The 22694-nt window shown below is 39.1% G+C and overlaps 1 protein-coding gene across 5 annotated transcripts in view; it reads right to left on the bottom strand.

Moving 5' to 3' along the window:
* LOC148845071 (putative methyltransferase PMT7) overlaps positions 1–22694 on the bottom strand; it is a 78982-nt gene that overhangs the window by 10954 nt on the left and 45334 nt on the right. For all 5 annotated transcript variants that reach the window (XM_088953612.1, XM_088953613.1, XM_088953611.1 and 2 more), the window contains exons 5-7: positions 16252–16498; positions 16012–16150; positions 9808–9991 (exon numbers count right to left, since the gene is read on the bottom strand). In XM_088953612.1, coding sequence (XP_088809738.1) covers positions 9833–9991; positions 16012–16150; positions 16252–16498 — 545 coding nt within the window. In that variant the 3' untranslated portion in view covers positions 9808–9832. The remainder of the gene's footprint in view (positions 1–9807; positions 9992–16011; positions 16151–16251; positions 16499–22694) is intronic.

Here is a 22694-nt window from a genome sequence, read left to right as displayed (position 1 = left end):
GACAGAAAACAAGAGGAAATGGAAATTAGTGGAAGAGAATGGACAGAAAAAGAAAGGAAGATAATTAAGTTAAGAACAGAATGGATTGGCCGAGAGATTGGAAACAGGTTTACACAATTGAGCTAGAATATTTAGTAAAACAACTAGAGGAAGATAAGACACGATTTGTGAAAGAGCTGGCAGAACAAAGAATGGGTTTCACAACTCAGAAATCTTATCTTAGAACTGGAGAAGTGCAGTTTTCCTCATATTCTTTGGAGAGTTTGCTCTTTGCATTTGTATGGTTATTTAGTGACCTAAGAAGAATAAGGCAGAAAGAAAATTTTCTTTTGAATGATGCTAAAGATATAGAAGGTTTAGTGCCAGTTTGACTAGGCATTATCTTTCTTAGGAAGTTCATCTCAAAATCATGTGTTTCTTCAACTGGTACTGTTTTGAGGCAGTATCCATTCATGTATAAAGAGTAACAAAAAGTTTGTGACTAGAATTTCAAGAGAAATTCTAGGAGTCTGAATGTGGAAGGTACATCTTCATCTATACAAACAAAATAAACAAAAAAAAAAAAAAAATCATCTACCCCCTAGAAGGTGGAAACCATTCCTGCTGTTTGAAAAAAGCACCCATGCTGATGCAATGATTCTCTTCTCCCCAAGATTTAACCTTCTATAAGAAGGTTTTGGCATTAAACACACCCTTCCTCTTTACCTTGGTAGCTGATGTGTTCAGTCGAATTATCACTAGGGCTGATAGGGAAGATGTGATAAGGGGTTGGAGAGTAGGCACAAACCGAATTCCAGTCACTCACCTTCAGTTTGCAGATGACTTGATGACCTTCTGTGAGGGAGGCTTCGGTGAGAAGGTGGAAAATTTGAAAGAATTGATTACAGTTTTTGAAGGAGTCCCTAATTTGAAAATCAATCTAGGAAAAAGCTGCATAGCCGAAGTAAATTTAGTTTTTGAGGAGGTTGAGGTGATTGTAGGCTGTCTTGAGTGCTCCATTTCCTCCTGGCCTTTGTCTTACTTAGGGCTTCCGTTGGGAGCAAACCCTAGGGAGAGTATGTTCTGGACCTAGTCTTGAAGAAGTTAGAAAAGAGATTAGCTGTGTGGAAGAAAAATTATCTCTTTGGGTGGGAGGATCACTTTGATAAAAACTACCCTCATGAATCTACCTACCTATTATTTCTCTGTCTTTAGGATACCGTCTAGGAAAGCGAAGAAGTTGGAAAAATTGATGAGAGATTTTCTGTGGGAACTGGGAGAAGGTAAAAAAGACCATTTAATTAATTGGGGGTTGTGGGTAGAAAAAAAGAGGAAGGAGGATTAGGGCTCAGGAATGTGCTTAAAAAGAGCTCATCTCTTTTAGGGAAGTGGCTGTGGAGATGGCCTTTGGAGCGGGATAGACTCTGGCACGAAGTAGTGAAGGGTAATCATGGATGTTAGAGTGGTTGGGATGCTGGTGCATCAAGGAGGGCTAACCTAGCCACACCTTGGAAAGCAATTCACAAAATTCTTCCGCATTTCCTCAGATGTGTCAGGTATGATGCTTGTTCAGGTAATTCTATTTGGTTTTGGGAGGACATTTGGGTTGGAGATCTCCCTCTAAAAGACCTTTTCCGTTCGTTGCACTTTGTTTCCTTGTATAGAAAAGAGGTGATCTCAAAATTCCTTCCGTCAAATTTATTTTTACCAGCTTTGTCTTGGGACTTTGGTTTCTATAGAGGGTTAAGGGATGAGGAAATTGAGTGTTTGTCTACTCTTCTGTGTCTCTTTGATAAGGTTTGGATGGATCCCTCGAAACCTGATAAAAGGATTTGGGCCATTCACCCCAATGGGTCTTTTTCTTGTGGCTTCTTTTTCAAGTTCCTTTGCCAATCTCCCTCTCAACAAAGTTTTCCTTCCAAAGAAGTCTAGTGTAGGCCGGTCACCCCCAAGGTTATGGCTTTGTGCTGGGAAGTGTGGCATGGTAAAGTAAACATGATGGATAACCTACAAAAGAGAAGACACTTCCTTTGTATTTCACCAAACTGGTGCATTCTTTGCAGATCTCATGGTGAGGATTGTAATCATCTATTTTTATCTTATAGTGTAACTGCAAAGCTCTGGGCTTGGCTTCTATCTTTGTTTGGGTATAGTTGGGATATGCCAGCAGAAGTAAACACAATCTTTAACCCTTCGTTTTTCTCTTGGTCCCATAAAAGAGGAAGGAAAATGTGGAGATGCTCGCGAGCAGCATTGTTATGGACAGTATGGGAAGAAAGGAATGCCAAAACCTTCCAAGAAAAAGGAAGAAGCAGTCAAGCCTTAAAGGACTGCATTATGTCCAGGTCATTACATTGGTTAAAGACTCTAGAATTATTTAACCATTTCACTTTTACTGATTGTTGGAAGGATTGGAAGTTGGTAGCAAGCTGTTCCTCCTAGAAGGGAAGGGTAGTGACTAGCTGGGTCCCCCCTCCTCTTGGTTCTTTGAAGCTGAATTTTGATGGGAGTAGTCAGGGTAACCTGGGTCCCTCTGGGATGGGAGGTGTACTGAGGAATGAGGCTGGAGAGGTTGTCTTAATCTACTCTGGCCCTTTAGGAGTTGGGAACTCTATCCGGGCAGAAATGTTAGCTGCAATACAAGGAATACTTCTTGCAAAAGAAGTGGGCGTAGAGCAGCTTCTGATTGAAGGAGACTCTAAGATAGTGGTGGACTGGTTAAATAATCCGGAGGATGTCACTTGGGGCTACAAAAATGAGTTAAAGAAATTCAAATAGCTGACAAGAAATATGTTTATAACAGTACAATGGGTTGGGAGATCAGCTAATGCTTTTGCTGATGTCTTGGCAAAACAAGGGATAAATAGGGAAACATTGTTCTGGGCACAATTGTAACTATTGTTTTAATTTCAACATTCATGTTTTCTCTGTTGTAGTTTGTGTATTTGTTGTTTGGAGAAGCTGCTCCTTGTGCCTCTAAGGGGATTTTCTGGTATCTATTCATTATTTTAATGGAATTGATGTTATTTATAAAAAAGAAAAGAAAAGAAAAGAATGGAATGGCAAAACAGGATTTATGTAGCCAACCCCATATAGTTGGGATAAGGCTTGGATGATGATGATGATGATTTCTCTTGATCATTTGTTTCTTCAGAGGACTGCAGTGAATAACATGTTCCTTACTTCAGATTTAGTGGCAAAAAAAAAAAAAAAAAAAAAAAGATTTGCTGATCTTATACCCATTAGAAGAGGGAAGAAGTACATTCCTGGCAGTTTTGGTAGGAATCAGGGGTTCTATTAGTTGCTCTATTTTCCCATTTTGCAATACTATCTGGAAAAAAACTAAAGAATCTTCAACAGTCTGCAAAAGGCCTCCAGTTCGTCCTTGTACAGATTTTAATAGTTTTTTGATGGATTAAACTCTTGATTCTCTATGAGTTCCAAGGGGAATCAAGAGGCTAAACTGTACTGATTTTGTCTGTAATTGTTCCAATCATGGTTTAAAGTATCGACACAATACGCCCCGTATAAGGCGTATCGTATTGTATCTAGTAGAAATCCCTATTTGTTGATTCAGTCAAGCTTCTTGTGAGAGAAAGAGGGGGAAGGTGAAGATTTCAGCAGTAGAGAAGGAAGGAGAAGAAGAAAAGAGTAGGAGGTCAACTAGAGTTATGAGAAAGTTAACCCTAGCCGCCAACCCCTCATTATATTTATATTTAACTTAAAGATGAGATATTACAAGGATGCCCTTAGTAGGGCACTACTAAAACTGAATAGTCACAACTTTAAAAAATAAAAAACTAATGGGCCGAAGGCCCAACAACTTCCTAATTAAATAAAAACAAACTAAAAACAAATCGGGCCACTAAACAAAACAAACCGGCCCACTCAACACTCCCCCTCAAGTTGGGAGTAAATGTCACACATTCCCAACTTGTGTAGATCATGCTCCAGCTTGTTCTTTGCAACACCCCTTGTGAGAACATCAGCGAGCTGCAGATCAGAAGCAATGTATGGAAGACAGACTTCTCTAGAAGTTACCCTTTCTTTGATAAAATGTCTATCCACTTCAATGTGCTTAGTTCGGTCATGCTGGACTGGGTTATGGGCAATGTTAATTGCTGCCTGGTTATCATAGTATAGCATCATGGGTTCTTCTGCCTGTACACCAATTTCTTCTAACAGAGAACAAATCCAGAGAAGTTCTAAAACTCCATGTGCCATGGCCCTGTATTCGGCTTCAACACTTGATCTTGCCACCACTGTTTGTTTCTTACTCTTCCATGAGACTAGGTTACCCCCAACTAGGGTGCACACTCCTGAAGTTGATCTCCTGTCATCAAGGCATCTTGCCCAATCGGCATCTGTATAAGCCTCTAGTTTCAACTGTCCATGATCAGTAAACAATATGCCTCTGCCTAGATGTCCCTTCAGATAAGCAAGGATCCTGTCAACTGCCTCCCAATACTAGATTCGTGGGGCATGCATGTATTGACTTACTACACTCACCACATAGGAGATGTTTGGTCTTGTCATACACAAGTATAGCAACCGACCCACAAGTCTCTGATATCTCCCAATGTCCTTTACTGGTTCACCTTCTGTTGCACTGATTTTATGGTTCTGATCAATAGGGGTGCTAATTGCCTTTATTCCAAGCTTCCCTATCTCTTGAAGAAAGTCCAAGACATACTTCCTTTGAGAGATAAAAATTCCATGTTTCGATCTTGCAACTTCGATGCCTAAGAAGTATCTCAGTTCTCCAAGATCCTTAATTTCAAAATCCTTATGTAGGTTCCTCTTCAGACTATCAATCTTACTCAGATCATTCCCAGTGACAACAATATCATCCACATATACAATTAGGACTGACACTAAAGATCCCCTGCGCTTCACAAACAAAGTGTGATTAGATTGAGTTTGAGTGTAGCCAAAAACAATCAAGGCCTTTTTGAATCTTCAAACCATGCTCTGGGAGATTGTTTCAAGCCATATAGTGACTTCTTAAGCCTGCATACCTTTTCCTTTTCAGTATCATTGTAGAAACTAGCAGGAAGATCCATATACACTTCTTCTTGCAGATCCCCATTTAGGAAAGCATTCTTCACATCCAGTTGAAACAAGGACCAAGTGTATGAGGCAGCAAGGGAAAGGAGTATCCAAACGGAGGTCATCTTTGCAACTGGCGCAAAGGTCTCTAAATAATCAATGCCATAGGTCTGTGTGTATCCTTTTGCGACAAGTCTTGCCTTGTACCTCTCTATACTTCCATCTGCCTTATATTTTACATGTAAACCCATCTGCATCCAACTGTCTCCTTGCCTTCTGGTAGGTCCACAATGTCCCATGTCTGATGCTTAATCAAAGCTTCCATCTCTTCCTGCATAGCTGTCTTCCACTCAAGTTTGGAGAGAGCCTCACTAACACCCTTGGGTATAGACACTGAATCAAGAGAAGAGAGAAAATCACGGTAGGAAGGAGAAAGTCCACTGTAGGATAAGTACTGTGAAATACAATGAGCAATACACTTTCTCTTCCCTTTTCTAAGAGCAATAGGGAGATCAAGGTTATTGGTAACAGAGTTAGTAGGATCAATGGGAACTGAAATAGTAGTGGGATCAAGAGGAATACCTGAATCCATATCAGCCAAATCTGGAGTCTCCAAGGGATCGACAAGAAGTGGTGTGAGTTCTGCTGTAGTGGAATCAACCGCCTTGTGAAGTCTCAGTCGTGAGTAATGCTGAGAAACAGAGCGCAAAGGAGGTAGCAAGGTAGGTAGCACCGGGTGGTAGTCAAGCACAGGAGGTGACACAGGGACTGGAATTGGGAGAGGGATAGACTGCTGACTTACTTCCCCAAAACACTCCCCTTGAGAAGGATTCTGTGAGAAGAAGTACGTGGATTAAAAAAAGGTGAAATCCATGGTAACATATCAGTTCCCAGAGACTGGATCATAGCAGTGGTACCCTTTTTGATTCTCTGCATATCCAAGGAAGGCACACTTCTTTGCTTTGGGATCAAGCTTCGAGCAATGAGGACCAAGGATGTGTGCAAAGCAGACACACCCAAACACCCTGAGAGGAACATGAAACATCTCCCCCTGAGGAAAAAGAAGGTTGAATGGAGTGCTGAATCCAAGTATGCGAGAAGGCACCCTGTTAATCAGATATACTGCTGTGAGAACTGCATCACCCCAAAACCGAACCAGAACTGTAGATGTGATCATCATGCTTCTTGCGGTCTCAACAATGTGTTTGTTCTTCCTTTCTGCAACACCATTCTGTTGTGGATTGTAGGAGCAGCTGCTCTGATGGACAACACCATATTCTAACAAGTACGAGGCAAGATGTCTTTCAAAATATTCCCTGGCATTGTCAGATCTGAACACCTTTATTCTTGTTCCAAACTGTGTTAGTACCATTTGATGAAATTGCCGCACCAAGGATGGTACTTCATCGTGGGATTTCATCAGGTAAATCCAAGAGTATCGAGAGAAATCATCCACAAATAGGAGAAAATAGAGATAGCCCCCATAGAAGGAACATGGTAAGGACCCCACACATCCGAATGAATAACATCAAAAGAATAAGATCTTTTATTACTAGGTTTAAAAGAATGTCTACAATGCTTTCCAAGTCGACAACCTTCACACTCCAGACTTAATAGACTAACAGACTCAAAAAGTTTTGGAAACAAAAAACTCAAAGAAGAAAAAGACAAATGGCTCAAACGATTATGCCAAAGCATAATCTGACTCATAGATCCTGACTCACTGTCCCTGCTAACATGATGACTCTGGTGAGGGGGAACATCCAGGAGGTAAATTCCATTCACTTCACGACCACTCCCAATCGTCCTCTTTGAATCCAGATCCTACAATATACAACGTCCAGGAGAAAAAATTATTGAGCAGTTCAAATTCTTAGTCAAACTACTAACAGCTAACGAATTTGTGCTTGATCTAGGAACATGAAGGACAGAGGGTAAACAAATAGAATCATTAATCTTGACGGATCCCTTCCCAGCAATAGGAAAATGGGATCCATCAGCAGTGGAGACCCTATCTCTGCCAGAACAGAGCTGGTAAGAAGAAAAAATAGTGGAGCTATGGGTCATGTGCTCTGAGGCTCCAAAATCTATAATCCAAGGAGGTCCCTCCTTACCTGAAGTGGAAACATAATTTGCAGTGACGTGTGAACTACCTATGTGAGCAAAGGAGGTAGAGTGAGCTCCACCAGTGCCACCTGTACCTTGTTGTCTGCTTGCGGCTGAACTGGAACTAGCTATATCTTGTTGGTTCAGAAGTAGCCCATACCTCTCAAGTTCGGCCCTTACTGCAGTAGCTGCAACAGACTCCAAAGCAGCTGTAGTAGGAGGGGTCGGAGTGTCACCGATAACTGCCATGTGCACAATTTCCCTTCTTATTTCTCAATCTAGTCGGCACAAGATGTGGGTGAAGCTTCCAGCAAGTATCTCTTGTATGTTTAGGCTTCTTACAGTAGTCACAAACCAAGTCTCTTTTGTCTTCCTTCTTGATTTCACCGCCACTTTGTTTAGGTTTCACAGCACTTACCATGGCAGACTAATCAGAAATTTGGGTTTTCATCATCACATCCCTCCTGCACTCCTCCCCTAACACAAAAGCATATGCTTGGGAGAGAGTGACACTATCCCTGGAAAGAAGATGTTGTCGTGCAATATCATACTCAGGGTTAAGGCCAGCAAGGAATTCAAACACCCTATACTTCTCTAAATGTCTCTGATAGGTAGCTGCATCATTGGTGGTTTCCCAAGCAAAGGTCTCCAAATGGTCAATCTCCTGCCACAGGGTCTTAAGGGCTGAAAAATAGGCTGCAACAGATCTATCTCCCTGCCTTGTAGCAATAATCTGATTTCTCAGTTGATAAGCCCTAGCAACATTCTCCCTTTGTGAATAGGTTTCTGCAACCCCATCCCATATTTCCTTAGCAGTGTTTGCCCATAAGAAATTTTTACTTATATGTGGCAACATGGAATTAAACAACCAAGTCATCACCATATAATTTTCCTGCACCCACCGGGAGTTGTTAGTTTCGGGTTTCACCTCTTCACTAGTGATATACCCTTCCCACGAGCCCCAATGGCCATCTTTGTTGATTGTGACCATTCCAAGTAGTTTGCACCACCCAACCTAACTGTAGTAATGGTCCCAGCCCCGAAGGGGTCTCCAACACCCCCTCCCACTGGTCTCATTTCACTCCCGGGCTTATTTTCAACTCTATGGCCCTCCATGCTTCTCAAAAAAGGTAAAGAAAATAACTAAAAGTTGCAACAAGATCAAACAAGACACCTTTTGGAACCAACAACACTTTCTTGGTGTCCTGGGCTTTCTTCCCACAAAAGATTCCTTTTCTGTGGAATGGGAGAAGAGAGAGAAAAGACAACCGGCCTCTCTAGAAGCATCCAAACTACGTGGGACTTGAATCGCCCCTTACAAAAAACTCCAAGGAACCCTAAAAAACTACGTCACTTCCTAGGTCAAAATTGAAGAGTCCAGCAAAAACATGACTTTTCCCCTTTCTCCAGTTTTTCCTGATTCTGATGAGAAACCCTAGACCAGCTACAGGGCACACAAATCCATCAAGAAAATCAAAATACTGGGCTTACCTGAGAGCTTCGATCAACCTCTTAAATCACCATGCAGTCGGCCAATCTAGGGCTGCATGAGAGAACAACTTCAAGAACCTTCAACCTGCTCTAATACCAAGTAGAAATCACTATTTGTTGATTCAGTCAAGCTTCTTGTGAGAGAAAGAGGGGGTACGTGAAGATTTCAGCAGTAGAGAAGGAAGGAGAAGAAGAAAAGAGTAGGAGGTCAACTAGAGTTATGAGAAAGTTAACCCTAGCCGCCAGCCCCTCATTATATTTATATTTAACTTAAAGATGAGAAATTACAAGGGTGCCCTTAGTAGGCGGGTACTAAAACTGAATAGTCACAACTTTAAAAAATAAAAAACTAATGAGCCGAAGGCCCAACAACTTCCTAATTAAATAAAAACAAACTAAAGACAAACCGGGCCACTCAACAAAACAAATCAGCCCACTCAACATATCTTTTGAAAACGATATGATCCGAAACACCTGTTTCCAGGGTTTCGGAACCCCAACTTTTTTTAATTAAAAAAAAAAACATGTTTTTAGCTTCCCAAAAAACCAAAATTTGAAAAAAAACTAAAAAAAGGAGTTTTTGGTGTTTCTAAGTACCGATATGATACTGCTGAAACGCGTATCGTATCGGTACTTTGAACCTTGGTTCCAATGTTTTTGAATGTGGAGGGTAATATGATGCAAAATACCTTTTTGGCTTCAGATCATTCTTTACAAAATTCTTGATTAAAGGGCCATTACTAAATGATGGTTCTAGCAGTCTGGGATCTTGGCAGGGATAGACTATATACAGACTTAATCTGTTACGATCCCTTTGTCCCACGTTGGTAGTATGGGATGCTAATGTGAGATACCCCACATCGGTAGTATGGGATACTGTTGTGTGGTATATATGTGCTTGTCCCTCCCTCTAACAGCTAGCTTTTAGGGGTGAGTTCCCCCAAGGCACATAACATAATACTTGGCATTTTTCACTAAATTGCTACACTCATACTTGAAGATACATTCCCACAGTTGCTAATAAAATAGGAAATTTATAATTTTAGAACATCTACAGATAAAAGAAGGATCAGACAACAGGTGAAAGTCAAAAGAATGGGGGCCGGATCTAGGAAATAACATATCAAAATTTCAGCAGGGACATAATACTAGTAACCTAGTTGTGAGTGCACACAACAATACCTTGGCATAAAATGCAGGTTATAGCTCAAACAATTGCCCAGAACATCTTTCTGCAAATTAGAAGAGGTTGCTTTTTTTGTTGCTCATCTTCTAACTCATGTAATTGGACATTCCAAAGAAATTTTGGGGCAATGTCTTTGATTCTTGAGACAATGGATTCCTCGTCTCTGATAATAATAAATCCCTGCACATTTAGGATTGATAAGAAATCATTCAAACTTCAGATTGTGAGCTTGAAAATTATTGGACATGATATCAAATGCCCAAAAATCATGAAAGTAAACATCACTTCAGACAACATTTACACAAGTCCCAGCAAATCTTCTAGTATGATACAAATACAAATATCAAATTATATAATGTTAAAGTGTAACAGAATATAAAGCCCTTGACAGAAACAGATTTCTATAGGTGGAAACAACATCTACTTTTTGAAATTGACCTTGGGTTTTTGTTCTTTGTTCCTTTCTCTTATCATTTTTATTTCCTCTTTTTGGAGGAACTAAAGACCTAAGACAGCAAAAATGGCGGAAACAATATCTCTAACATATTCAAAAACATTACCAAAATCACACAGTCCACATCATCAATTCAACTCCCATACATAAAACCTAAATTTGACTCTTAACTAACTAAAATCAATATTTTGGGTGCATGGATGCTATTTTGTATCAGATACTCAATTGATAGTGTAGATTTCAGTTCTGACACCTTGTCAAGCCATTTTTTGCCATATTTGGGCATCATAATTTTGGTTTCCAAATCAACATAGCTTCAATGAAGCACTTGATTTTTAATAGCAAAAAGAAGGAAAAAAAGTAAGCATTTTCTAACCTCCTAGAATTTATTCAAAAAGGTGGGAGACATATACCTGGAGGTGTGCCTCCAGGCGAGGCGCCCCCAAAATATCCATTTGGGATTTTCTTCTCCCTATTTAGAAGAAGTGGGTAGCAGCATTTAACTTCAAATGAGATTTTTGCAACTTGGCCAAAAACTCAAGAGAGCAAGAAAGCTAAAATCTTTTGAAGCAGCATGCCATTTGTGGTAATTTGGTGCATATGGAAGGAAAGAAACAATAGACTTTTCAAGAATGTTCAGAAGAACCATTAGAGATTATGCCCCATGGTAATATGGTTCTGGATTGAATTCTTTTGCATCCAGAGTTTGCTGATGTACAAAGAGGCACCTTTGGGGCCCATTTTAGACAATTTTAGGACTGTGTCCTGGAAATGAACAATGATGGTTATGCTGACTTGTGTCTTTTCCAGGGTTGGGGTGTCATCACCGAACCCAATTCAAGTACAATTTCTATGATTAATAAAGTTTTCATTTTTACTTTACTATTGAAATAAACCATAGATAATCTTTCCTTCTGTCCTTTTGAGGAGTTCTTTTTTGGTTGGAATCTTAAAGCAATATACTAAAAAGGTAGAGTGTACATAGGATGTAAACAGAGAAGAGGGAAAGGAAACAAGACAAAAAGTGCGCAAAAGAACATATAGAAAAGCTAAGGAGAACGCTGACCTGCAAAAGACCCACCAAACCCCAAATTTGACAAGCAACCTATAGACCACCTCCCTTAACCCAAAGAAAACACCTATACCCACATTCAGCATCACACTGCACAACTGAAACCAACACCCACCACTCCACCACAGCTTTTCTTTCTTCCCTTTTTCTTATTTTAGGAATTTCGAGAGATCTCATTTTAGTCATACATTCCACCACACCTTTTGAAGAAATACAATTATACTCTACCTTTTCAGCTAGAGGGAAAAACAAGATATCCTAATACTCCATCCATCCCACAAGCACTGTCCTCTTTTTGCTGTCTGATAATGTCTGTCTGTTTGTATAAATAAATACAGAGTTTTCTCTCTTTTCCACATTATCTATTGTCAAATATGGAATCTTTTCTCCCTTACATTGTAGTGCCAAACATTAGAGGACACTTTTGAAAAAATATGAAAAAATGAGGAGAATGCATTAACAGCCATGATCTAGGATGGCCAAGGGATATGGAAATATAGATATGTAATAAGGGAGATTAAACAGCTAGCCAATGAAAGGGTGATTGGATTTCATTGGCTCCATAGATCAGCTAATGGGCTGGTTGATGGTCTAGCCAAATAAATGATTAATAGGGAAGAACTGCATTGGACTCAATTGTAACCTGTGGTTAATTTATAAAAAAAAAGGGGGAGGGGGGGGGGGGAGGGGGAATAAAGTGCATGAGGGTAGAGTGGTGAGTGCATCTTACAAGGCCGTTGAATACATTATACATATTCTTTCTTTTCTCCTATATCAATAGATTTTTACAGTTAGCCATAAAAAAATATAGGATGGATAAGGAATTCTAGCAAAAAGGTTCTTTAATATCAAATTGATGTATAACAGGCACAATAAGAGGCTAGTAAACTGAGAAACTACTGTTCATAGGGGCTTGGCAATGGATTCGTTTTAAGTTTAGGGATGGCACTGGGCTAATAGAAGGATTGGGGTCTGTTCAGGTTCTTGGGTTCAACCACAATGAACTGTAGGTTTAACCCAAGGTTACGAAAAGTAAGGATTTGATGAAAACTAATGTTTTAAATTTCTTTGTGAAATTTTCTGCAAAGGCATAGGAGTGTGTGGCTGTAAGGAGTGGCCAAATTTGATAGGGCTCCAAGCATGTTTTGCATGAAAAGTCTGCTTTGTCAGTTACTCAGAAAGCCTGAGAAGTTCCAAAACTGAGTTTTTTTTTTCTATCTTCTTTTTTTTTTCTGGGGGGGGGGGATTTCTAGAGATTGGTATGACCAAAAGATCATAATTGTATCAGATAATTCACCTAGTGCCCCATAATAAATTCACCCTGTTCGCCCCCTGATTTGCCAAAGAATCTGCTAACCCATTTACAGATCTATGAACGCAACTCAAATGGATTGCCTATTGTGCTTTAACTCTTTTAGCTCCTTAATAACCATGGATCCCTATCCCCATTTTGCAGGCATCCTACCACCACTTTGGGATCTCCTTCAATTATCAAATGTTGAAATCTAGTTCATTTGCCAACTTCAGCCCTTGCAAGGCTGCCAAAGGTTCTGCCCTTATGGAATTTCTGTAACCTGCCGACCCAGAGAATAAGGTTAAGATGTCTTCTAAAGCTCCCCCCCACCATAACTGGGATAAGGTGTGTAAACAAAAAAAGAACGGAGGGCAGGGAATTAGAAGAATTCGGGAAATGAATTTAGCCTTACTTGGCAAGTGGTTTTGGAGGTTTGGTAACCAAGGGAACTGCTTGTGGAGGACAGTAATTGAAGTAAAATATGGTACAATTCGTGAAGTTTGGGTCCCTAGTGATGCAAATCAGTCGTATGATTGTTCAGTTTGGAAGGGAATTGAAAAAAAGTTATAATACTTTCAGCAAGGAAATCAAATTTGTAATGGGAAGAAGTACTAGAGTTAATTTCTCGTTGGATCGTTGGAGTGGAAACAATACGCTAATGGATGATTTCCCAGAATTATTTGCAATTGCAACAAACAAGGAGGCAAAAGTAGCTGAATATGTCCAGTCTCAAAATGGGATGCTTATCTGGAGTCCTCTTTTCAGAAGGGCTTTGAATGATTGGGAGATCGAACCATTTAGTAGGCTTCTTCAAAGGTTGTACAACACTCAAATCGACACTAACGCAGTAGAAAAAAAGGTTTTGGGTTGCAGATAGCATAGGCCAGCTCTTGGTGAAATCTTTCTATGGTAAACTGGTCCAAGAGGAAGATCTGGAATTTCGTGCGCATATAATATGGTGCAAACACATTCCATCAAAGGTCTCTTTTTTTATTTGGGCTGCTTTTCTGAATAAGATTCCTACTAGAGACAACCTGGTTAGGAGGGGTGTGGTGATTGATTCTAAAAGATGTGTCTTGTGCAACAGTGATGATGAGGCTGTTGACCACCTGTTACTGCATTGCAGCTTCACTCACAAAATATGAGTGAGGATTCTCAGAATTTTTTCTATCTGAGGTTGTTGCCCAGAACCAATGGCTGATTTTGTCAACAATTAGAGAGAGGGTACAAGGTCTAAGCAAGAAAGGGAAAGTTCTATGGTATCTGATTCCAGGTGCTGTGTTATGGTCAATATGGCAAGAAAGAAATTCAAGGTTATTACAAAACAAAAGCTGTCAAGAAGAGAAAGTGTGGCAGAAGACTGAGGGGAAGCTGTTTTCCTGGTCTTCGATTCAGCTAAAAGTTGACAGTTCTTTTTACAGTTCTCTTTTTGACTTTAAAAGCCTGTTTGTATCTCCCATCGGTTTTGTAGTTTGAGTGCTATCTTTGTACCTCAATTGTACAGCCTCTGGTTGTACTTTTCCTTTTAATGAATTGATACTTCTCAAAAAAAAAAAAAAAAAAAAAATCTGGGCGATTCTTGGTGACAGTGGGTCACCTAAGTCACATAGACAATAAGAATTTTGAAAAACAAAGAACTAGACATTGGCTAGTTCCCTAGTTATATATACCATTCAGCATGCATACTAATTGAAATAAGAAAAATTATCTCAGTGCATGGAAAATCATCACATCTAAAAGATAAAAGAATTTCAAATTTATTAATTTCAATATATATATATATATATATATATATATTCTTTCAAAAGCCAAAGTAATTTGTATTAATATAAAAAATGTGTACAAGCTGCCCATGTACAAAGAGAATTTGTACAATATGCCACATTACAAACTATTAGATCCAAAAAAATCTGTAAACAAAAAAAGAAAGGCTTAATTCTCTGCAAAAAAAAAAAAAACACTCTTTGAATGGAGAGTAAGCTCTTAGAACATCAAAAGAAAAATTGATCACAGTTTCCACTGGGCTTTATCTTTGCCTCAAAAATCCAAGCATTCTCTCTAACCAAATAGCCCGCAAGATAGCTAAAGCCAAAAATTGATCACAGCAATCTGCCTATTTTTACTCATGCCCTGTACCTGAAATTCCATGAATTCAACTAACTCGAGGCAGCATCACATAAGCGGTATTGCCTTGGTGGCCTGAGGATACCAGCTGATGCTCACATAAAGGGCAAAGAGAGTTATCCAAAGCCATGCCACACCTTACAAGATTGTCCTTTGTCAAACATTTGTCCAATAATACCACCCACACGAAAATTTGACCCTTGGTGGAGCCAAGTTGCGCCAGACAGCCTTAACAGGGAAAGAAGCTCTATTTCTTCCTACTAAACCTGTGTAGAAGGAATTTACCAAAAAAAAACAAAATGCTGCCATTACCACACTCAAGAGTCCCGTTCCTGAGTAATACAATATTCTAAAATATAATACTAATATAATAAGTATTTAATAGAGTCCATTGTTTGATAGGAAGAGTCATCCTTGAAAGCATCAAAATTAAAGTAGTGCATTGGCTGAAGAACATCTTTGCTCATTTTCAGTCAATGATATATTAAGAGGTTGGGGTGGTGTCCAGGTAATCTACTAAAAGATTGGTATGCCAAAGGAGTTGGGAACTACCTAGGGGTCAACATTTACTAACCACTATAATCAAATCTATGTTACTATTTAACTGAATGGTTTCATCCAATAAAATGTCACTCCTTAGCTAGCTCAGACCCTTGTCCCCTGAGATTAGCTCAAATGACAATATAAACACTACTTGATCTTCAAGCTATGCTGGTCTTGATTATTTTGACTCCAATTATATCATCCCAATATGACTTAGGAGCACAAAATCATTAGCAAGCCAATGATATAAAGACAAGTTATCTTCAAACTATAGATCAATTTGATGTTTTTGCTTTCCCACTTGATGTCATCTTCTTCATTCTTCAACATTTTTCATTTTCTTCTTTAAAAGAAGCCAAAAACTATCAAGATCTAGATTCGTCTCCCCTTACTCCATGTCCCTTATAGCCATTGGAACCTCTGCATCCTTAAACTTCCTACTAACTGATCTCCTACCAGGGATCTAATTAAATTGGATTCCTCAAGATGAGAATATGACTTTCATCCACTGAAAGCAGGATTTGGCAGTAATCTATTATAATCTTTTTAGTCTCCTATTCCTATTCTACCAGTCTTCTGCCTATGAGGAGGGATAATACTACATATTTGAGGTGCACAATATATCTGATTCACACTGAAGGAAATGGCCTAAGCATCAACAAGTCAAAGGAAAAAGAAAAAAGAAAAACATTTAACTCAAGAATTCTTCTTACTTGAGGACGAATAATACGATCCATCTCTAGCATGATGTCTTCTAATGAGCAACCTTCTCCTTGGCCTTTGTAGTGAGAAAAGAGATGGTAGGCATGCAATAAATCATATGTTCGTGGGTATGTTGAGAAGGGCTCACACCTGATTTCAGAACAAATATTAGGGCAACCAAATAGTACTATAGTAATTTCTTGAATAAGTTATTACATCATGGCAATACACAACAGATGATGAAAACTTACCAGTCATGAAAAGAACCTATCAAGCCCCGGTTGTAAATAGCAGACAGGGTATTATTCATACTAACAGGAACTATGTTCATCACCCAAACAGGGAGGGTACTCAAGGCTACAGCAAATCCACCACAATTAGCATTCATGTCCATGATGTTTCGAATCTCTGACTTGTCAATGTTCATCAGCTTCCAATACTGGCGAACTTGTTCTTTCCAATAGTTAGTATCCAAAGCAAATTTATCCCAACTGATGCCTGTTGAAAAGAACGAATAAATTGTTATGTAAATAATACATTTCTAAACACTCCAGCAATCACAGGTGTTACACAATTGGCATGAAAGGTTAACTTTGGACCCATCCAGACAAATTTGTGTTCATTGGTCTGTTAAAAATACAAATCAGATGCCATATCAGTCATACATTTCTGAATTCTTGTAAGTAGCAACCATAGGAATTGCAGAACTGGCAATGACAACTTGAGGTTGTCTTGTGAAGCATGGTTGTCACGGCATCTAGGTAATTGAAAAAAAATAGAAATTCTTTCTCACAAACATGGAAAATCATCATATCTAAAGGACAATACTATTTTAAATATATTAATTTCAATGTTTTCATAAATAATACTAATATCATCAAGTATTTAATAGAGCAAAATATCAAATTAGCAGCCAAAGAAGGATATAATTTTAAAATGATTAAAACTTAAGATAAAGAGCAAGTAAAAGAGAAAAAGAACAAGGGCAGAGATACTGTTCTATTTAATGTGTGTGTGTGAGAGAGAGAGAGAATAGAAAAACAAAAGAATAAGAAAAGTCCTCATTCTTCTCTTTTTTTTTCTCTTTGTCTCTTCTCAAAAACCTTGGATCATTTAAATTTCAATAGTAAAGCATTAAAACAAAGTAAAGAATGATATAATATAAAGTTTATAATAGAATGCATTAACACACATATTAGTAAAGATGTAGCCATAGTAATGAGATTATAGTAAGGTGCCTTGTGATTTTTCTTGCCTAGGCACCTAGACAGATGCCTTGATGCTATAAGTCAAGGCATCCAAGTGATGCCTAGGCAACACCTTGACGACTATTTTGTGAAGACCCATTGGCATGGTTGACAATTAGACCTACCTATTCTAACACTACTTTAAGCATAATTCTTTTCTTGTAGTTATTAATAATTGTCTCCAAGTTGAAGCAATGATGTTCTTGACCTCCAATACTCCTCTTGTAGTTATTAAGAGTTAGCCATGATGCGCTTGATAACTACATAATTTTAGAAAGGTAATTAAAAAATGGTCATGTAGTCAAAACAGGTTTCATGTAGCGACCGCGAACCCCATATAGTTGGGATAAGGCTTGAATGATGATATGGTGATGAATTAAAAAAGGTCATTACTCAATATTGGTCCCAGCTATCTAGGATCTTGAAAGGGGTGGATTGGATAAGGTCCTAAACTTTGGCATTTTTTGCACAAAGTAACCACTCCCAAACTAGAACGCACATTCTCATGCTTGACAAAGGTTTTCTTTTTTTTTTTTTAATAGGAAACAATAACTTTCATTGATGAAGTTAAGTACAGAGTACAATTGTCACCACCCAAAGGATGGTTGGAGGAACCAAAAACAATATCAGCCTAACAAATAAGCCCAAAACAAAGCATCCCCATTGACTCCTTGCTTAGCTCAAGTGTCAGCCATTACATTTTCTGACCTTCTTGCCCATCTAAATTGCACCCCAAGCTCCCTTGCTAAACTCAAAATTTCTCTTAGCGGATGTCTGAGGGACCACATTCGTAAGTTTCTTGCTTGCATCCACCCTTTTTTTTATCAATAATAATAGCTTTATTAAGAAACAAAGCCAAGAAGGAACAGGGAGAGATAAACTCTCTTAGCTCTCCCAGAAAGGTACAAACAAACCAGAAAACAAGAAAATTAGCAATTACAATTGAGCCCAAAACATTACATCCCTATTCACCCCTTGCTTTGTTAGCCCATCAGCTATGGTATTGGCATTTCTTTTGACCCAAACTGCTTTAACTTCAATATCTTGTGTTAACCACTTGAACCTTTTTCCTTTCATTGTAGTAATTCCAGAAACTGCTCCTCTCATCATTCAACCATCCCACCACTATCTTGGAGCCACCTTCTATGATTAGTTTGTGAATGTCCATCTCCTTTGCCCTCTTAACCCCTTCCAAAACTGTCATTACTTTGGCCCTTAGAGAGTCAGCTTCTCTAATTGGAACTAAAAAGAGGGCAATGAACTTCCCCCATCCCTAAAAACATCTCCAATTCCTAGCGGCCTTGGAGTTGAAAATTACACCTACAGTAATTCAGATAATGTAAGTGAAGAAGAAAAGAGAAAAAAAGAACGAAGAAGAAAGAAGTTTTAGCAATAGGTTGTGAAAGAAGAAAAGAAGGGAAGAGAGAAAAGAAGAATTCGAACCTCTCTCTCTAGCCCCCCTTTCATCACTCTTATTAATAATTCTAAGTCTGAGTACAATTACTTGGATGCCCTTTATGGGGCGGCCAACACTAAAGAAATAATTAAAGAAAATAAAAGAAGGCCCATAACGCCCATAACTAAGAAACATAACTTTTAAATACTACTTAAAAGAAATAAAGAACACTAAGGCCCATTCTCACAACACTCTCCCTCAAGCTGAGCATAGATGTCAATCATGCCCAGCTAGATTACATAACATTGAAGCTTTGCCTTTGAGACTCCCTTAGTTAAAAAATCTGCTAGCTGCTCTTCAGATGCAATGAAAGGTAGGCACACCTCTCCTGAAGCCTTTCTCTCCCGTATAAAGTGTTGGTCTACCTCAATGTGCTTAGTTCTATCATGTTGAACTGGGTTGTGAGCAATGTTAATAATAGCTTGGTTATCACAATACAACATTAGTGGCTCGTCACATGAAACACCCATCTCACTAAGGAGAGATTCAAGCCATAACAACTCAAAAACACCATGGACCATAGCTTTATACTCTACCTCAGTTGAAGATCTAGCAACCACTGATAGCTTTCTGCTTCTCCAAAAAACAATATTTCCAGCTACCATAGAACAATATCCAAATGTGGATCTCCTACCATCCACATTTCCTGCCCAATCAGCATCTATATATGCTTCTACCTTCATGTGTCCATGTTTAGAAAATAATATACCCTTCCCGGAGGTTCCCTTAAGGTAGCATAACACCCTTTCTGCAGCAGCAAAATATGTGTCTCCGGGAGCATGCATGAACTAGCTGATGACACTCACAGCATATGAAATGTCTGAATGAGTTATACATAGATAACGAAGTTTCCCCAGTAATCTCTGAAACACTCCCCTATCAGCTAAAAGTTCTCCATCATTAACTAAGAGTTTATGATACACATCAATAGGGGTAGAGGTAGGTTTAGCTCCAAGTTTTCTAGTCTCAGTAAGGTCTAGCACATACTTCCGATGACAAATAAAGATACCTTCCTTGGACCTAGCAACCTCAATGCCCAGAAAATACCGTAGCTCCCCTAAATCTTTAATTTCAAATTCAGAACTGAGAAACTTCTTGAGAGCACTAACTTCTATATCACTACCAGTAACCACAATATCATCTACATAAACTATAAGAAATGTCACCAAAGTGCCTTTTCTCTTAACAAAGAGGGTATGATCTGATTGAGTCTAAGTGTAGCCAAACTGAACAAGAACAGATCTAAACCTATCAAACCAAGCACATGGAGATTGTTTCAGGCCATAAAGTGATATCTTCAATCTACACACCTTATCTTACATTTCCTTGCCATATATACCAAGAGGAAGGGACATATATACCCCTTCAGTGAGATCACCATTCAGGAATACATTCTTAACATCAAATTGATACAGAGGCCAATCATAGCTCACTGCTAAGGATAAAAGAACTCTCACCGAAGTCATCTTAGCAACTAGAGAAAGGGTCTCAGTGTAATCTATCCCATATACCTGGGTATACCCTTGGCAACAAGTCGAGCCTTATACTTCTCAATTGACCCATCTACATAACACTTGATAGTGAAAACCCACTTGCACCTAGCAGGTTCCTTCCCAGTTGGAAAGTCAACAATATCCCAAGTATTGTTTTTATGGATGATTTCTATTTCAGTACTCATAGCATCCCTCCAATCTAGTGTGGCTAAGGCTTCTGAAATAGACTTTGGGATGGATTGAGAGGAAATGAAGGCTAGAAAGGCATAATAGGATGGGGACAACAAGATGTAGGAAAGGTGTTTAGAAAGGCGTAGTAGGATGGGGACTCAAGAGATCTCTCCCCCTCATAAGGATGGCTATAAAAACAAACCAACTCTGCAAAGGTGACACCCATGGAAACAAACTAGGTGCCACTAATGGGATCAAAACAACAGTACCCTTTTTGTGTGAAGGCATAACCAATGAAGATACACTTTTGACCCTTTGGGTCAAACTTGTGTCTTTTGGAACTGGGAATGTGGACATAATAAGTGCAACCAAAGACCCTCAGAGAAATAGAGAAAACCTCAACATCAGGAAAGAGGACTCCGAAAGGAGATTAACCCCAAGACTTGAAAAGGCATGTGGTTAATAAGGTAGGTAGCTGTTATAACTGCATCACCCCAAAACTTTACAAAAATATGGGTAGCAAAATGAATGCTCCTTGCAAATTCCACAATGTGTTTGTTTATCCTCTCTGCTACTCCATTTTGTTGTGGAGTGCGGGCAGAAGAACTCTGATGAATAACCCTAAACTTCTCAAGATTGGAGGTAAGGTGCTTCTCAAAATATTCCTTAGCATTGTTTGACCAGAATATTTTGATGCAGGTATTAAACTGAGTATGTGTTCATGGAACTGTTGCACAAGTTAGGCACTCCAGCCTGAGAGCGCATAAGGTAAATCCAAGTATATAATGAAAAATCATCAATAAATAGGATGAAATATTTATACCCACCCATACATGGTAAATGGTAAGGCCCCCACACATCAGAGTGAACAATATTAAAAGGAATAGTTGATCTTTTATTACTTGAAGCACAAGTGCTCTTACAATGCTTTGAGAACTCACAAGACTCACAATGAAGAAAAGGAAAAATGACCCAAACGACTATGACATAACATAATATGACTTGTGGACTGAAACAAATGCAGTTATCTTAGGTTGTACTTGGCTCTGCTCAGGCATGTCTAATAGATAGATCCCATTTGCCTCATGGCCACTCCCAATCACCTTTTGAGATTCCATGTCGTGAAAAACACAATATGAAGGAAAAAATGCCACATTGCAATTTGGGGATTTAGTCAAATTACTAACTGAAAGCAAATTGGTATGAAGTTTAGGTACATGAAGAACATATGATAAGGTTAGGGCATTAGAGGTCTTAATGTCTCCCTTTCCCGTGATAGGGGTTGGGGAGCCATCAGTAAGGGATATCTTACCCCGTCTAGAAAGAAGTTGGTAAGAGGTGAATAACCATGAAACATTGATCACATGGTCAGAAGCACTAGAGTCAATTAACCAAGGGGTTTTATGAGTACCTGAGACAGAAGCATGATGTGTAGTGGCACGAATACTTGAGCGAGCATATGTAGAGGAAGGAATAGTCTCTGAAGGAACTGTAGCAGTGGACTCCAAGTGGCTGATGATTCGGCCATACTTCTCATATTGAGCCCTAGCGGTGGCAAGCTGTTCTCCAACTGACTTTTCTCCACCCTATCCTTGTCCACCTTGTAAAGAGGTGGCTACAAATGCATTTCTACCTTTTCCAGTTTCAACCCTTTTCCACCATTTTATTTCATGAATCTAGCAGGAACGAGCTCTGGATACAACTTCCAAGATGTGTCTTTAGTGTGTTTAGGCTTTTTTGCAGTATTCACAGATAGCATCTTTCTTTCTAGTGCTAACCTTTGGCTTCATCCCAACATTAGCATAGTGATCAACCAGCAGCTCAACAGACCAAACATGTCTTCTACTCTCCTCATTGCTCACCATAGCATATGCCTTAGACAAGGTAACCTCATCCTTTGCTAAAACATTCTGCCTCACAATATCATACTCGGAGTTGAGTCCAGTGAGGAACTCAAAGACCCGATTTCTCTCCACCAACCTCCTATATGTTTTTACATCATTTGTGCAACCCCAAACAATAGTCTCCATCAGATCAATCTCTTGCCAACGAGATTTCAGCATAGAGAAGTAGACTACTAAGGGCTTCTCCCCCTGTTAAGATTATTCACATCATGCTTCAATTTGTAGGCTCAAGCAACATTAAGCTTTTAGGAAATAGGTCTTTGTGACACTATCCCACACTTCTTTTGCAGTTTCCATCCATAGGTAATGCTAACTAATGTGTGGTTGCATAGAATTCACTAACCAACCTACTAATGTGTGGTTTTCCTACATCCATCTTTCATGGAGGATCATCCTCCTCTAGTTTCGTTTTGCTCCTGGTAA

Source organism: Nelumbo lutea, chromosome 7 (assembly GCF_056320005.1).
Source record: "Nelumbo lutea isolate HS-2025 chromosome 7, American lotus-T2T, whole genome shotgun sequence".
Taxonomy (NCBI): Eukaryota; Viridiplantae; Streptophyta; class Magnoliopsida; order Proteales; family Nelumbonaceae; genus Nelumbo; species Nelumbo lutea.
This window is presented reverse-complemented; position numbering and strand designations above follow the sequence as displayed.